The sequence below is a fragment of the Astyanax mexicanus genome, chromosome 2 (assembly GCF_023375975.1).
Source record: "Astyanax mexicanus isolate ESR-SI-001 chromosome 2, AstMex3_surface, whole genome shotgun sequence".
Taxonomy (NCBI): Eukaryota; Metazoa; Chordata; class Actinopteri; order Characiformes; family Acestrorhamphidae; genus Astyanax; species Astyanax mexicanus.
This window is the reverse complement of record NC_064409.1, coordinates 30,619,001-30,637,478: the sequence shown is the minus strand read 5'-3', so window position 1 is coordinate 30,637,478 and position 18,478 is coordinate 30,619,001. Positions and strand designations below refer to the sequence as shown.

Genomic DNA, 18,478 nt, shown 5'->3' with positions numbered 1-18,478 from the left:
CTGTGAGCAGTGAATGCAGCACAGACTGTGCATGCATGGACAACGTTTGTTCATAGCTGTGGTAATTATCTGGCTAATTTATCAGTTTAAACTGCACCTTATCAGCTATAAAGCTATTCGCTAAAAAAAATGGACTATATTTATTTGGTTGGGTCGGTTCGAGACCGGATTACGTTCTCACCAAAGTGAACCTCAAGAGTGCTCAAGAGCTCCTTTAGGTGGTCTCGGCCCAGTTCTTTTGATCCGCACGAGAGTGCGATTACAGTTTTCATACATGCTCAAATGAACCAGACTAAAGTTGCAAACGGACCTCGGAGATCATTTTTACCGGACCAAATAGTGCTGGTGTGAAAACGCCCTAAAATACCTTACTGAACGTGGTGGTTAGCATTAGAACTAGACCGCTCCAACCATTCCAAACCTGGCTGCTGTGATTGTTCAGGTAACGGCTAACAACCCAGGCTGGCTGTTAGCATTGCAGCTAAACCACCCTAAACCTGGTCAACGGTAGAATTGCAGCCATTCTACTTTAAACTTTCCAACAATGTGCCTTTTCAACATATTGGTATACAAGTTAAGGCACAAAAGACGGGGAGCTTCTTGGTTGTTTTCGTCCTGCACTCGGACAACTTGCACGCAGAGATGTGTGAATAGTAACTGTGTTGTGAACTTGTTGTTTTACTGAACAGAAAACTTTCTTGAACTTTTTTTACAGAGCTTAAGTATTTAGCAAGCTTCTTAAAACATTTTAAAATCAAAAACATGCCTGATTTCCATCTACTTTGCATCATAAATATTTCAATCATTTATGTGCATCTAAGAGGTCCACAGGTTGGGTGCTGAGTTACAAAAAAAGGTAAAGTGTCCTTAGGTTAGTAACAGCTGCTACCAGCACTTGTGCTATTATTACTGGTTGTTAGCAATCACAGTGCTTGCCAAAACAAGCCAATTTACAAACAGCATCATTAACATATCAAGTTATAAACATTTCAACAAACCTTGCTTGCCTTGAATTATAAACACAGATCTGGATGTCCATCTTAGAAGTGCTTGGATGTATAGACCTAGTTGCGGCAGAGTTGCTTCTCCTGTCCCTTCTTATTCCTCTTCCCTTTGTATTTGATGTTGAGCAATGAAGCCTGACTATATCAATGTAGACTTGTGTTGTCCTTGTTAGTTTCAGACAAAGCAGAACCTCACTTATCCATATAGGCTGTGGTAGGTTTGGTACTTTCAGTACCAGAGAAAACAATTCCGCCACATATTCGAAAAACTCACAACATCCCTATAACCTACATGCAGAAAAACTTAAAACTACAGAAAGTGCAAGCAACATTTGCTAGACCTGGACTAGCATGGTTCTTTTACAAACACTGAATGAAAATTAAGTGAATTAAATTAAAGACAATTGAAATTATTTTAATTTCTGGTTGAGAAAAAACTGCACCAAGGAAAGTCTCTGAACATTTATTTAAAAAAAAAATCTACAAATATTGGTGTCTGAGCAAACAACAGATTTTTTGGCAGACATGACATCTTATTTAAACAAGAAACGTGGATGCAGCCTCACACAGCTGAAAAAGGTAGGCTAAATGCCATTTGGTGCAAGTCTAAGAACATGCCAGAGATATTTTCAGAGCATGCGTCAGAAGCAGCAACAGACAGAGGCATGGGGAAACTCGGTGAATGGCTTTTGTTAGCCTACAGTTAGTGACTGATTGCAATCTACACCAACAAAAGAGGATATTCCTGTCTCTCCTTTCAATAGAGGTACAGAAAAAGTCAGCTATTGAAGGAAATGTAATCCCTGCACCTAGTTTCATCCTGTTCTTTACCTGCAGAATGGGGGATAAACACAAGTCTTTCTGAAGAAATAACAGGTAGGTTCATCCTTTGCTAATTTCAACTGTTAAACTAGAAATCATGGTATACAAAGGAAAGTATCTACTGTCATTAAAAGCAGAAACACTGCAGTTTTCACACAAAACTTTGTCAGGCAGTTCTCTCAGCTTGTACAGCTTCCAACCACTGAATGCTCAGCATACTGTACTGCCAATTGTGTCTCAAGTAGTCAGGAGAGAGCTGGTCCTGATATTAGTCCATTTACCAATAATAAATCACTAGTAAAAAATGTGATTGTTTAAGAAAAGCTGTACTTTGAAGACAAAACTTTGCTCACTTACCCTCTGCACGGATCCAACGCAATTGCTCTTGGCTGATCGAGGCCTTCCCAAAACAAAACTTTCCGATAAGATCCATCAAATTCTGACACTTCTATTCGGTTGGTTTCTGAGTCCGTCCAGTAAAGCTTATTTCCCAACCAGTCGCAAGCCAGACCATCGGGAGAGGCCAGGCCAGACACCACGGTGGTCTGGATACCGCTGGGGCCGGAGGCGTTTAAGACGGTGCACTTGATTGCCTCCTCACTCACGTCACTCCAGTAGACCAGTCCCTGGGTGTAATCAAAATCCACGGCAGCTGCATCCTCCAGGCCACTCACCACCACCGTGGCGTTCCCACGCCCATGAGCGGCGTCCACCAACCGCAGGTCACGCCGGTTTGCATACAGGAGAAGCGGCACAGCTGAGAGTGAGAGGGAGAAATCAACAAATATATTAGCCTGGCAAAGCAAAAATCCCTCCAATATATAAAGATATTTCACAAAACAAAATTTAATATGTGATGTGTAATTACTTGTTAAACAAAGGCTTCCCCGTATGGAAACAGGTTACACTAGCTGAGAGATACAGAAGCAGTATCTAAAGTGAATGAGGCACAGTGACTGATATGCCTGGTAGATTAACATTCCCAAATGCTGTCCATCCCAAAACAATCTTTCATTTATCATAATTTTGATGATTTTGATTTGAGGTCAGCAGTACGAACTTGGCACACAATGTAAACCTAAGCTCACGCAGACAATGCCACACATCAGAACACAGCTACCTTCTTCTGTTACAAGCAGCAGAAACTAAACAAATGGAGCTCTAAAGCAAACAGCACTGATATTCTGCCTTTCTGTCTTTAACTCAGTAAACAAGTAATAAGAAACTTCAGATCAAACTAAGTTGGCAAAATGTAATTTGTGACTGAAGTGCTAATTTGCTGCCTTATCTAGAGTTTTAAAAGCATTATAGAAACGTTTGCATTATGTGTCTGCTAACAGGGCTCCTGTACAAAAATAAACTGACCTAAGAACTTCCCCAGATCTGTATCTCTTACCTCTGCAGGGTTTTGGCACTGACTCAAACCCCAATTTGACACATTGACCACTGCTCTCCAGCGGATCACTTTGGAGGGCAACCTCAAGTTCCCAGTCTCTGACCGATTGACTGGCCTGCTTGCCGTTATTTTTGTTTAACATGAGGCCTGTGAATTTCCTTTCCCAAATATTTATAATCTTGCAGATCACCAAGACAGCACATTGAAGTCCATCCAACACCCTTCACTTACTAGCCAAGTGTAAATACAGGGAGTATTGCACTTTTTGGACAGTTGATACTTGGCTTCTGATCATATAATTTTTGTAGCCCATCTTAGTTTGTAAACATTTTAACAGGTTCTGAAAGTCAGTTTGTTTGCATAAAGGTGGCATTCCCTCTCTACCAATTTTTTATTTTTACCTAAGAGCTTTAAACAGTCACACAGTACGAAAAATATGAGCATCAAACACATTTTAAAGCAGAATCTGCTTACCACTAATTCTAATACCCTTGTGATACACTTAATTTTAAGCATACAACTCTCAAATTACAAGCGCCTTTATTATTTTAACTACTCCACAAAATCAAAATCTTAAAATGTTATTATTATTATTTTTTTACCTTACCAACACTCCAGGGCACAGGTCAAGGAAAGAATGGCTGTGTAACAGATGTATAAAAGACGATGTGTAGCTATAAGTATCTGAAAGTGCAGCTCTGCAACTTCACTCATTTAATAAAAATAACTACAACAAACGTCAGACATCTTTGATAATCAACTGTGGATCACCGTGAACTTTTAAACGATACGTTTAATATGTATTTGAACGTTTCATAAGAATATTAAGGATTACATGTTAAGGAGAATAAAACGCCAATGAATCTCACAATTATTATTATTATTATTATTATTATTATCATTATTATTATTATTATTATTATTAATAGTAATGTTGCCTTAAAACCTTAAAAAAACAAAACACCCAATAATAAGGTCTAGGGCCTCGTTAGTGAAAGTTTAGTGGGGTTGGTGCTGACAAGTTCGGGAAAGCCACGACATCCCTGATCCATCACTGACTGCAGAACCCTGAGAGTTTCAGTGCTGAGCTCTGCTGTTAGCAAACATTCTGTAACGTTAGTTACCTAGCTCAGATTTAACCTTCAGACAGTGAACTCTCCCCTCTCACTGCGGACAAAAACACACTGAGTAAGTTAACTGACTCGCGTTTACTGTCGTTTCTCGGTCAACATTATTCGATCAGAGTCGGGTCTCTGCTGAAAGTGTGGAGCTGCTTTAGCCAGCGCTAGCAGCACAACAACCAGACTAGCTACAACAATACGAGCAGAACGGCTAACTCTCCGCTCCAGCCGGGCGCAGATCACCTACGGGAACGCTTCCCTGCTCTGTGGTAAAGCAGTAAAACACGGTCTGGTTCGTGTTGTTGGTACCTGGGCTAGTGGCTTCAAGTTTCTGAAAAAAAAAACGGGCTGCAGCTCGGCCTGGGCTACACGCTCCCCCGCAGCAGCAGCACTCAGGCTAGTGCAGTAGCTCCGTCTGCTCCCCGCCGGAGTGAAGCTCGCTGAAATATTGGGACACTACTGGAACACTGTAAACCAACTAAACCACCAACACCTATCTGCCTGCTGGAGAGAGAAACGAGCACACCGCTCAGTTCAGAACACCCAAACACTTCCCAACGAGAAAAGGACGACAGTCCAAACTCACCCCGTATTTGCAAACAGAAACTACACAAAAAGAGACTCCGCAGCACGGCGCCCATCTTTCCCCCGTTCTCTCGCCTCTGCTCCTCTCTGCGGCCGGATTTCAGCGCGGGGCTCGCATGGCTGTGTCCTGCTGCCCGCGCAGAAGTGATTCGAGGGTTTAGGGTAAGAGACTTCAGCTGGAAGTGCTGTTATAAAGCCACCGGGGCCGCGGGTTTTCTCCGCTCCATTCTTTCTTTCCTCTCTCGAGCTTCAGCGGCGCTACGATTTCCCCCCTCCACGAAAAATCCTGCCGCCGGAGCGCAGCCACTCGCCGCCTCTCGAGCCGTGTCCTTCCGCCAGCAGGAAATGCTCCCTGAAATCACCCGACCGCTGTCTATTGTTTGTACCGGAGTGTCCCGAGTCAGATACGAGGTTTATCTTAAAAACACAGACACCGGACCTCAGCCGCCCGTCTGTGCCGTAACCGACAGTGTGGAATTTCAGCCAAAGCGCGGGACCCGTGCGTTCAGCCCGCTTGTTTTAAAGCATGGGAAACACATTCCGACGGGACTAGTTTTTCACGGAATGGTCTGGTGCTTCGACCTGTGTGTGTGTGTGTGCGCGTGTATACGTGTGTACACACACACACATCTGCGAGTCAGTGCCGAGGGCTCACACGCTGGTGTGGAGAGTACAGAACGGTCACCAGTCCAGACGAGCCGCTTCAGAGCTGGATAAGAAAGTTTGAGCAGTAAAGCAGCGGGTATACCCCGATTAGACTGCTGAGGATCAAACCGAGTGACTTAAATTCCCTTTAACTGAGTCTAAAAAAAATCAACATGGGTGGTAAAGCAAGAACATTTAAGCCATAGCATTGTTATTACAGTATTGTAAATATCATAAAAGAGACTATATGCAAATTCCAAGTATTATTTCATCAGTCACACCAGGCTCAAACACTTGAAAGTATTTCAAACACAGTTATCTATGGAGTTATTTTTGTGCCAAAAGTTATATATACTTGTACTTGTAACTATATATACTATATATATATATATATATATATATATATATATATATATATATATATATATATATATTTGGTTACTTTATTATTCTTTGCAGTTATTAAATTAGAACAATTATTTGTTTGTATTTTGGCAGCCTCTGCTTTTATTTTTGTGTTTTTGTCTCTTAGTTGCTTTTGCTTAATTATTTGTGTCCATATGTGTATTATCTGCAATTCTGATAGCAGATTTTATAATTTTGTGTAAAACTTTTCGCAACTCTACAAATATCCTGACAATTTTACGTGCATTTTTACTCTACATAGACAAATTAATTAACAGGACAAGGGCACTTTAGTGGGCCATTTAGATTTCAGCTGGAACACTGGCGCTCTTGCCCCGCCCCTAGAATTGGAAGTGAGCAAATTGATCACACTGTAAATGCCTAAAACAATAATTCCTTGTGACATGCCATTTGTGTTGTCATTTTGTTTTCTAAAAGAGTTTCTTGATAATGTGTTGTCCTTCATAATTTTTATTTTTACCTGGATCTCAACGATCTCAAAAGAGATACAAAAATGTTTTAATACATTAAATTTAGGCTATAAAACTTGATTCACATTCCGAACTCTCATTCGGAGTGTAATCCATCGTGTCCACGACCACTTCGCTAGGTGGCAGTGTCGCGAAAACAGGGTCCTAGAACTGCGGTCCTGAAACTGCAGGGTCCTAAAACTGCAGTCTCCGAGGCTGCAGCTATACCCTTCTCAAAAAATCACACCAAAATATTAAGAAAATATTTCTAGCAAAACAGAAAAAATATTTACTAACAAAACATTGTTGTTTTGTCTGGTGTAAGAGGAATTTACATATAAGGGAACACAGGGTGCATCCAAAACTATTACTAATACCAGTGCAAGTGCAGCATACAGTATCCAACAAAAGTGAAAACACCCCTCACATTTCTGCAAATATTTCATTTTATCTTTTCATGGGAGAACCCTATAGAAATGAAACGTGGATATAAATTATAGTAGTCCATGTACAGCTTGTAAAGATTTACTGTATTCCTAAAACATCTGAACACTCCCCACAGCCATTAATGTCTAAATAGCTTGCAACAGAAATGAGTGCGCCTAACAGTGAAGAATTGTGCCCAATTGTCCCCCTGTATCTCCCTGGTGTCATGTGACTTGTTGGAGTTTCAGAGTTCCAGAGTTCCAGGTGTGATTTTGGGGGGGATTCTCTCATTCTGGCCACTGGATATTCAACAATCCACTTCATGGAAATTAAATGAGAATGTGAGAAACATAATTGTTGCTCTTCACAAAGATCTAAGCTATAAAAAATGCTAACACCCTGAAACAGCATGGTGGCCAAGGTCACACAGCAGTTTTCCAGCACCAGAAAGCTTTTAAACAGTTTGCTGAAGACAAGCAGTCCAAGAGCATGGATTAATGGAACCATATCCTGTGATTTAATTAGAACAATACAAACATGTTTGGCTCAGACGGTGTCTAGCATGTGTGGCAGCACCATGGAGAGGATTACCAAGAGAACTGTCCCTTGTCTACCCTCAAGCATGGTGGAGGTAGCATCATGGTCTTGGGCAGCATAAGTGCTGCTAGCACTGGGGAGCTGAATTAGTGTACATAAACTGTGATATTTTAATGCAGAGCATGATTCCCTTCTATCCCAAACACACCTCAAAAATTACATCTGCCTTGCTGAGGAAGCTAAAGATAAAGGGGATGGACTGGCTGATTTTTTAATCATGGGGGAGTGGAAGAGGATTCCAGTGGCAACCTGTGTTGCTCTGGTGAATTTCAAGCCAGCCAGTCACAGGTGGTCAGTCAGTAACTCGGACAAAGGCAAAAAGTTGGAAATAGTTTTGACTGGATTTATGGGGAACAGAGAAAATGTGAATCAGGCAGGCTGTATCCTGGATCTGCAGCCTTTATCTAAGAGGAAACATTAATTACCAATAGCTAACCTAAACAATTAAGACAGTATTTGAGACCCGAACATCTTCAGGAAGGTCATTCCAGAGCTGAAATACCCTTGCTAAACTCCTCTTAATTCTGACAACTGGCATATTTCAGTTCCCAGTTGAAGTTGAAGTTTATTTAAGGTTTTGCTGGAACATCCTGACAGTTGCGCATTACAGTAGTCCAACCTTGATTTAGTGAAGGCATATAGGAATTTGTCTGTGCAAGAATGAGGCATTTCTTAGCCTTTCAATGTCATTGAATTGTAAGAAAGCTGTTCTGGTTAGAGTATTGTTTATCAAATTCTAGATCTGAATCCATGACAACACCAAGATTTTTAGCTGATGAACCAGGTGTGAGATAAATGTAAGTCTGATAATTTATATCTGGAAGATTTAAATCATAATTGGAAGGTATATAATTTACCTTCACAAACTAATAATGATCACGTAAATATAATTTAAACCATGATATGGCTGTTCCAGTTACACCGACCATGTTCTTTAACTTTCTAGAAGCATAGTATGATCTCTTGTATCAAAGGCTGCACTCAGATCAAGAAGTACCAGCAGGGAAACACAGCCTTGGACAGCGGTATGAAGCAGATTGTTTGAGTTAAAGGCTTCCAACCTAACTGGCTTTTGTTCTGGATGTGCTATTTATCTGTTGATTAATTTTTCAAATATTTGAAATTGAATTATTGAACAAGTCCATAAAAGCCTTGCTGGTGTGAATGGCTGCAATCTGAGTTTCAGTACCTGCCTGGTTTCAGTCAGTTTGGAAATAACACTAAAGAGAGCTCAAGGATTGTTTTTATTAATGTCAATCTTGCCAGATACTCTGAGCAGATCTATTAAACAATACTGTCCTTTTAAGCAAAGTGGAACACTTCCAGAGTGTAAAAGGTTTATGGCCTTTTACACTCTAAATTTCATACTAATTGCTTTAAAGTACGCATTTGATCATTGTACCATGGGGCAAGCTTTTTCTGTGTCTCTTTTCTGTATTGAAGTGGTGCTACCCTATTTTCTAAACAATCGGTTAGTTTATCTAGCTCTATTGGGTCTGCTGGAAAATACACTGTGCTTGATAAATTAGGGAGGTTACCAGTGAATTGTCATGCTGTAAATTATTGTTTAGATATTGTTTTTTTAATGGTTGATGCCGATATATATAAAGCCGATATTTTTGTTGCAAATGATTGTTTTTTAGTTTGTTCCCCCCCATTTATTTATAATAATAATAATAATAATAATAATACACATTATAACCATCTGAAATTACAGTATTGAAATAGTTGAGTACTTTAAACAGACTTTAATTCCAGTGTTTCAAACATTGAATATTTGAGACCTTTACACTTGGAAAGTGTGCAGTGTATGCAAAGAAGAGACAACAGAATCTTTTACAAGTGATTTAAAACACAAAATATGGGTAAAATATTTACACAAAATGTACAACAATCATATCTTACCTCAGTCAATCAGTGAGATTACAAAGTAATAAGAGAGACCCTGCTCTTTCCACTGTCTACCTATTGTTACAGAGGGCATCAATAGGTAAATTAAGTAGTTAATGCATATTTAAATCTTCCCATTATCACAGTTTATTATTATTTACTCACACAATCAATGAAAGAGTATATTGTGAAAAAAAAAAAACGGACATTCTGCATTTTAAAGAGTCCCCATTAATAATGCCTTCACAACATGCAGTACCATCATACTTACAAGATGAACACCGAATGTAATATAAATGCTTACGGTGTATTTACTAGTGGGGAAGTGAGCAACCTTGGAACCCCCACCCCTTGGTGTAATTGTTTGGCTTTTGTAATCTGGCTTTCTGGCATTTTGTTTGAGTGATTTAGCTATAGCAAATCAGTTCTAGAATTTAGCTGGGCTAAATTGCCTCGTTAGTATTAGCTTAGCTAAAGTAGCCTGTTAGCCGAGCTAAAATAGCCTGTTAGCCTTAGCTGAGCTAAAGTAGCCGGTTAGTGTTAGCTGAGTTTATTTAGCCTGTTAGCAAAGCTGAGATAAAGTAGCCTGTTAGTCGAGCTAAAGTAGCCAGTTAGCGTTAGCTTAGCTAAAGTAGCTGGTTAGCATTAGCTAAGCTAAAGTAGCCTGTTAGCATTAACTAAGCTAAAGTAGACAGTTAGCGTTATCTGAGCTAAAGTAGCCGGTTAGAAGCACTGAGCCAAAGTAGCAGTTCCCTGTTAATTAAGCTAAAGTAGCCTGTTAGCGTTAGCTTAGCTAAAGTAGCTGGTTAGCATTAGCTAAGCTAAAGTAGCCTGTTAGCATTAACTAAGCTAAAGTAGACAGTTAGCGTTATCTGAGCTAAAGTAGCCGGTTAGAAGCACTGAGCCAAAGTAGCAGTTCCCTGTTAATTAAGCTAAAGTAGCCTGTTAGCCAAGCTGAGCTAAAGTAGCCTGTTAGCGCGTCCACACGCAGCGGCTTCTCTCTCTCCCAAGGAAACTGTGTTTTTGTGTTTTTTGTCCTGTAAGTTGCACTGTTCCTGTACTTCTTTTTCATGCTTTTACATATTGTCTCTTGTATGTATGTCATGTATTTTTGTGTGTATGTCATGTATGTCTATCTGTGTCCCTGTTGCCCTGTTGTACATATGTAACAGTGTTAAAAGTATATATAAATAGATAACAATATATAAATTACTGCAAATGAGTTCAGCACCACCTGCTGGTCAAAGGCTGCCAGTTTTTAGTATAAAATGAGTGCATGCTGGGAGACCCCCAGCAGTCTGAGATATCCCTGCTGTGGGTGAGTTGGCTCTCTACAGAGCTCCAGTAAAAATCACTAAAATAATAAAATAAGTACTCAGTGCTAGTATATTTTAATACTTAACAGCTCTAACCGACTATATAATGAATGTGCATGTGTTAGTTACATGGATTAAGTCATTTTTGTGTGCCAATTAGCTAGCTAATTAAGCTAGCTGATTTAACTAACAGGCCACATGTCTCTGTTGCTAACAATAGCTAACTCTGTTTAGGCTGGCAAAGCTGACCAGAAACTGATCTGATGTGTTATGTGAATGCTGAACTCGTTGCAGGTGGGTTTAAATATATAATACGTGTTATTCCTTTGGTTATATTAATAAGTTAAATATTTGAGGAATTAAAAAAATGTGCTTTAGCCATGAGCCTAGCTTTGCTAGGTGTGTTATATCTGGTGTCCAAAAGGTGGCAGTATTGTATCTCTTTTTTCAATGTTTCTACTGTGAAAATCTACAAAATGGATGATGTGATTTGTGCAACTGTAGTATAATTTTATAAGAATGTTTTTATTTTATTTTGTCTTAGTCATTATTTTGTAAGGATAAAGTTAACTTAGTTAGATTAATATAATGTATACTAATTATGAGAATACCGTTATAATATAATACTTCATAATAATTATAATAATAATATAATTACGTGAATAGATACCATTATAAATGTTTAGTTGCTTAATTAATATTTACTATACGATCACTGTTTTTTTCTATTTTTATGTACCATGGGCAAGAAAAGTGTCAAAACTGTACATACAAAAAAAACCGAGCAGTCTGAGATATCCCTGCTGTGGGCTGGCAAAGCTGACCAGAAACTGATCTGATGTGTTATGTGAATGCTGAACTCGTTGCAGAATAAAAATACCCATCATCCAAACCATGTGGTGTCCATCCCTGGGGCGGGACGGAGTATGAGAGGTCACATTGGTGCCGTGACTCGTGACATCTGTCTGGAACTGAGGGTCGTCCTGCCATCGCCCGGGTGGAATTCAAGACCAAGTCTTTCTGCAACCTGCCAGTTTTCTTTTTTTGTGTATGTGTGAGTGTGTTTTACCTCTTATATGGGTTTCTGCTGTTACCATATTTAACCCCAAGTCAGAAACATGTATTCCAATCAGGGTAAATACTCTGTTTTAGACACACCTATGCCATCTTTTGGTAGAGGAAGGGGCACATTTTCACCTATTCCTTTTTCTGTTGGTGCATCTGTTGGTAATATTAATTTGTCAGATCTTGAGAGAGTGCCTATGACAAATACTGATAGTACACCTCCTGCACCTCTCCAAAGTGGTATTTCGCATACTTCACACCCTGTCAGTGCATCCACGCCAAACTACACACATGATCCCTCAAGTTTGGTTAATCAGATGAGCAGTGTAATACAGCAAATTGGCCAACAGTTAGCTGATAGCATCTTATCACACATTTCATCGCCCAGCCCACTAGCTTCTCGTTCGGCCAATATACAAGCTGACACTAGCCAGTCTCAGTCCATGAACAGTCAGGTTGTTGATCTGTCCCAAGTTCAGTTGGTCACACCAAGGAAAGTTAAAGAACCTCCAACCTTTAGAGGGGATGGTTCAGACACAGTCTCTATACAAGAATGGGAGGATCTTATGAAAACTTTCATGAAAAGAGCCAATCTTAGACTGGAGGATCAGGCTGAAGAAATCCTTGTGCATCTGCGAGGGAAAGCAAAAGATGTTGTGAGATTCGGAATTCGAAACGGTAACCTTGACATTCAGAGCCATCCAGACATGATTTATAGCCTTCTGAGGAAACACTTCAGCTGCTCTAAGTATTCCTCTGTTCCACTGGCCGACTTCTACACAACATTGCCTGAGAACAAAGAAAATCCCTATGACTACTGGCTGAGACTCAATAAAGCTGCTGATATCGCTACAGAATGTCTAAATGAACAGGGTAGGACACTAGACAATCCGGCAATGGAAGTCACACGCATGTTTATTAGAAACTGCCCAAGCAAAGATCTAGCCCTTACATTCAGATCCAAGCCCATAGTTAAGTGGTCAGTGAATGAGGTACAGGAAGTGTTGAATGAATATCATGCTGAGACAAGCTTCACATCTACTGCTTCTGTATACACTGAAACGAAAGGACACATTGCCATGAACATGGCAGAGGTGGGCCCTAGCCCAGTTGCCACTTCCAGCAGCCAAGTAAAACAGCACACACCAAGCTCTGACCATGCTAGTTTAGCTCGTGTTGTAGGGATGCTAGAGGAAATCTTGCTGCGTGATGCTGGCGCAGTGCAGTCTGGGTTTCGAAAGGGAATCCATAACAAGCTGCCTAGAATAGAAGGCTTTGACAAAACACCTTGCTCTATTTGCAGTGATGCCGCCCACTCTGCCCTTTCTCACTGCCGTGAGAAGAAACTGTGTTTTCAGTGCCATTCAGCTGGTCACACACGCCACAACTGCACTGAGGGGACGAGATTTCTCCGTGAGCATCAGGGAAACTAACCCGTCTGCACTACAGGGAGGGCAGCGCAGACGAATACAACAAGCCTCCCAGAGAGATAGGAGAAACTGATCAAATATATGATTGTGAGTCACTTTATGAACATTACAGTGGCACTGTGTCTTCATCCAAAACAGTAATTGTTCATGGATCTCACAAGATCGTGACAGCTGATAGCTTGTTCTACACCTCAGTGGATGTCCACAATGGTCCTACTCTCAGAGCAATGATAGACAGTGGATCAATGGCCTGCACCCTAAGTGAAGCTGCAGAGGAAAGCCTTTTACTGCATTTTCCTGACATTATAAAGAAAGAGACTGAAAATATTGTCATTGTTGGGTGTGGTGGTAATCATGTCACCCCTAAGGGCTTGTATGATCTTGATGTCACCGTCTTTGGGTGCAAGATGGTTATTCCAGCACTAGTTGTGCCAGGTCAAACAGAGCAGATGATCTTGGGCAGCAATGCAATCAAGCACTTGTTAACATCATTGAAAAGCACTGACAGCTATTGGAAGCTGATGTCCTTACCTTGCAAAACTGATGATGAGCTCAGTCAATTCATGTCACTGTTGTCCAACACTGAAAGATGGAAGGGTGATTCTGTTCCTGATAAAGTGGGCACAGTACAGATTAAAAGATGTGTGATTCTTAAGCCACAAAGTGAGCATCTTCTCTGGGGCAGGTTGCCTGCCTCATCGTCAATGTCAGCAGGCAGCACAATACTTGTGGAGCCTACCCAGTCAAAAGCCAGGCCAAAGCACATCCTTGTTGGGAGAGTCATCACTCCGTTGTGGGGTGATAGGTGGGTGCCAGTCAAAGTGATTAATCCCACCAGTCACACTGTTGTTCTTAAGAGGAATGCAAAGATTGCAGATGTTTCTCCCTGTGTAGCAGTGGAAGATTTGGCTAGCCCTGATGAAGTCCGCTGTGCCATGCAGCACACCCAAAGTGTACAGTCAAAACCTAGATCAGAGGAAGACATAACACACAAGTTGGAGACTTTAGGCCTATCAGATCTAAACCTGAACTCTTGTGAAGTGTCTATTGAATGGAAGGATAAACTACTCAATCTCATTGTGCAGTATGACTCAGTGTTTTCTCGACACAAGATGGACTGTGGTGAAGCAAAGGGTTTTGTGCATCGCATTCGCCTGGTCGATGATAAGCCTTTTCGTTTACCCTACCGACGCATTCCTCCAAGTCATTATGAGAAGCTCAGGACAACCTTGAATGAGATGGAAGAAAAGGGCATCATACAGAAGTCGCACAGTGAATATGCATCGCCGCTGGTTTTGGTGTGGAAGAAAAATGGCGATCTCAGGATTTGTACTGATTTTAGATGGCTGAATGCAAGGACTGTGAAAGATGCTCACTCACTTCCTCACCAAGCAGATTCTCTGGCCGCGCTTGGTGGTAATGCATTCTTCTCCATCATGGACCTCACTTCAGGGTTCTATAACGTCCCTTTGCATGAGGAGGACAGAAAATACACTGCCTTTTCGTCACCATTTGGCCTTCATGAGTATACTCGTCTTCCTCAAGGATTATGTAATAGTCCTGCCACATTCATGCGTATGATGATGTCCATCTTTGGAGATCAGAACTTCTCTAGTCTTCTTTGCTACCTGGACGATCTCCTAGTGTTCGCCCCAACTGAAGAGGTTGCCCTTGAGAGGTTACAGATGGTATTCTCCCGTCTTGCTGTACACAATCTCAAACTCTCACCGAAGAAATGTTCCTTTCTTCAGAGGTCTGTGAGGTTTCTTGGCCACATCATATGTGAAGATGGTGTTCAAACTGATCCGGAGAAGGTCAAGGTCATCAACGACATCGAGACAATAGATCTTATGGAGTCTGATGGGAAGACACCTTGTGCCAAGAAAATCAGATCATTTTTGGGCATGGTCATGTACTATCAACACTTTATTGAGAGATGCTCTGCAAAAGCCAAACCCCTATTCAACCTCACTGCTGAGCCTACCACACGTAACTCTGGTAAGGGAAAGCGCAAGGCCCTTAAGAAATCAACACATGTCAAACTGTCTTCATCTGACTGGTCAACAGAATGTCAAGAGGCATTTGAGATCCTGAAGCACGACATCAAGACAAGTGTCACTCTGGCCCACCCCAACTTCAGTGAGCCATTCATTTTGGCGGTGGATGCTTCATTTGATGGAATTGGAGCAGTTATTTCTCAAATGACACCTGATGAGAAAATAGCTAGGCCTGTGGCCTTTGCGAGTAAAACACTATCCAAGTCCCAGTTGAACTACCCTGCACACAGGCTTGAATTTCTCGCATTGAAATGGGCAGTTTGTGACAAATTCAGTCATTGGCTGAAAGGTGGACATTTTGTAGTATGGACCGATAACAATCCCTTGACATATATACTGACCAAGCCTCGACTTGATGCGTGTGAGCAGAGGTGGATTTCCAAGCTTGCCTCATACAGTTTTGATCTAAAGTACATACCTGGTCCCAAAAATGTTGTTGCTGATGCTTTGAGCCGACAGCCATTTGTCCAGTCCTGTGTCAGCCACCGCCTTGTATCTGAGCCTTATGCTGCGCTCCTCAATCAAGTTGATGGTGTATGTGATAGAACTGTTCAGGACACATTCAGACTCTCTAACAACTGTCAAGAAGTTCAGAACCAGACTCATGACTCAGCGGAAGGGTTAGTAGATGATCCTACACTGCATGACGCAGGGTGTTCTATACCATCAGATGAGATTGCAGCGTTGTTCACCGCGCAGCAAACTGGTGGTGTGAGTCGGATGGTGAGATTGGGCACTGCTGTTCCTCAACTTCTAAAAGAAGACCCAAGCACGACCCATCCTCAGAGCCAACTGCTTGCTTTGCAAGAACAAGATGAAACTATAGGCAGAACCATGTTTTACGTGCAAAGACACAAAAGGCCCAACAAACGTGAACGAGCCGCTGAGCCTCGTAGTGTTATCAAATTTCTTAAGCACTGGAATAAATTCACCATAAGAAATGGTATTCTGTACAAAACAAGAAAGGACCTCCGCACAAACAAGAAGCTCTTCCTGTTTGTTGTTCCTGACTCCTTGAAGAAAAAGGTGCTACATGGTCTCCACAACGCTGCAGGTCACCAAGGCCAGTCTCGGACCCTGTCCCTAGCCAGGCAGAGATTTTTTTGGAGTGGCATGGAGCGTGACATTGTGAACCACGTTAAGGCCTGTGACCGATGCATTGTGGGAAAGACACCTGAACCACATGCTTGTGCTCCACTCACAAACATAAGGACCACCGAACCTATGGAACTGGTCTGCATTGACTTTTGGACAGCAGAGAAAGGTGACAAGTGTGTGGATGTCCTTGTCATCACAGACCATTTCTCAAAAATGGCGCATGCATTTCCATGCAAAAACCAATCTGCTAAACAAGTGGCACGACGTCTTTGGAATGATTTCTTTCTCATTTACGGATTTCCAAAGCGTATCCATTCCGACCAGGGTGCCAATTTCGAAAGCAGACTTATCAGAGAACTACTTCAGATGGCTGGAATACAAAAGTCACACACCACGCCCTATCACCCGATGGGCAATGGTGTCACTGAAAGATTTAACAGAACTCTTGGCAACATGATTAGGTCATTGCCTCCACAGTCCAAAGCAAAGTGGCCTAACATGCTACAGCTCTTGACCTTCTGTTATAATTGTACAGAACATGAGACCACTGGATTTGCACCTTTTTACCTCATGTTTGGGAGGATCCCAAGGCTCCCTATTGATGTCATATTCCAGCATGCTCTCAATGACAACACCAATGTAGTCAGTCATCTTGAGTTTGTGACTCATCTAAAGAGGGACCTATCTGAGGCTGCCCAAATTGTACAGAGGAACACCCGTAAGGAGCAGACGCGTCATGCTAAGCTGTATGACCGAAAAGTAAGAGGATCTCCTTTGGTGGTTGGCGATAGAGTGCTTCTTGCCAACAGAGGTGAAAAAGGGAAGCGAAAGATTGCTGACAAGTGGGAGTCAACCCCTTATGAAGTTGTTTCTGTGAGGCCAGCCATAAATGTCTACAGAGTCAAGGATTCTCTGACAGGCAGAGAGAAAGTCATTCACAGGAATCTTATGCTGCCTGTGAACTTCTTTCCTCTGGATAGTGGCATGGATGAGACTTCAACACATCTAGACGAGGGTGACCTCACTTACGAACACAATGCTGTTGTGCCTGATGAAGTAGAAGGAAGTGACAAACGTACTATGTCCTGGCTATTGCAGTGTGATGATGCTGGCGAATCACATGTTAATGTGAACACGGTGCCACAAAACTCTACTGAACATCTTGATGAAAGGCCTGACATGATCTCTTCGCTTGAATACTCAGATAGTATTTCTATACAGCCAGCCCTAGATCATATCAGTGACAGTTCCTCAGTCAGCAGCACTGATAGTTCACCTCAGCCACCACTTACGTCGCATGATCACATTCAGCCAGACATAGACACGCTAGAATCACCCACTCAGGATCCTGTAATATGCACACAGCCCACTACAGCTCACACTAGGGTTGGTAGAGTCATTAGGCCTCCCACACGTCTTATTTGTGAGATGAATGACCAAGTCTTGCATGGTCCCAGACCTACTGTTAGTTCCCTGTTTGATTTTGTGAGAGATATGCTTTCAGTATAAACAGTATAATTTTGTGCATTATTGATGGTTAAAAGCTTCTTATAACAGTTGTGCTTTTTGTTTGATTGGAACTATGTGTTAGTTTATAAGGTGTAGAAGGGCACCTTTTATGTCTATGTTGATCAAAGGAGCTTGGTACCTCTCTTTTTTTTCCACATACTCTTCAAGGAGAATTTTCTAATTGACTTGTACACAGAAATGTTCCATAGTATTTTTTTTTCTTTTTCTTTCTATTTTATTATTATCAAGTTCATGCTTCACCCATTTGACAGAATTTCAGGGGGGTATATGTAACAGTGTTAAAAGTATATATAAATAGTTAATAATATATAAATTACTGCAAATGAGTTCAGCACCACCTGCTGGTCAAAGGCTGCCAGTTTTTAGTATAAAATGAGTGCATGCTGGGAGACCCCCAGCAGTCTGAGATATCCCTGCTGTGGGTGAGTTGGCTCTCTACAGAGCTCCAGTAAAAATCACTAAAATAATAAAATAAGTACTCAGTGCTAGTATATTTTAATACTTAACAGCTCTAAACGACTATATAATGAATGTGCATGTGTTAGTTACATGGATTAAGTCATTTTTGTGTGCCAATTAGCTAGCTAATTAAGCTAGCTGATTTAACTAACAGGCCACATG

The 18,478-nt window shown here is 41.4% G+C and overlaps 2 protein-coding genes across 2 annotated transcripts in view; one reads left to right on the top strand and one right to left on the bottom strand.

Moving 5' to 3' along the window:
• The window catches only part of lrp6 (low density lipoprotein receptor-related protein 6), a 66,500-nt gene extending 60,986 nt beyond the window's left edge, over nt 1-5,514 (bottom strand). The window contains exons 1-2 of the mRNA XM_007256032.4: nt 4,930-5,514; nt 2,184-2,583 (exon numbers count right to left, since the gene is read on the bottom strand). Coding sequence (XP_007256094.2) covers nt 2,184-2,583; nt 4,930-4,984 — 455 coding nt within the window. The 5' untranslated portion in view covers nt 4,985-5,514. The remainder of the gene's footprint in view (nt 1-2,183; nt 2,584-4,929) is intronic.
• Nucleotides 1-18,478, top strand: part of ada2b (adenosine deaminase 2b) — a 210,196-nt gene that overhangs the window by 93,042 nt on the left and 98,676 nt on the right. The gene's annotated exons all lie outside the window — the stretch shown is intronic.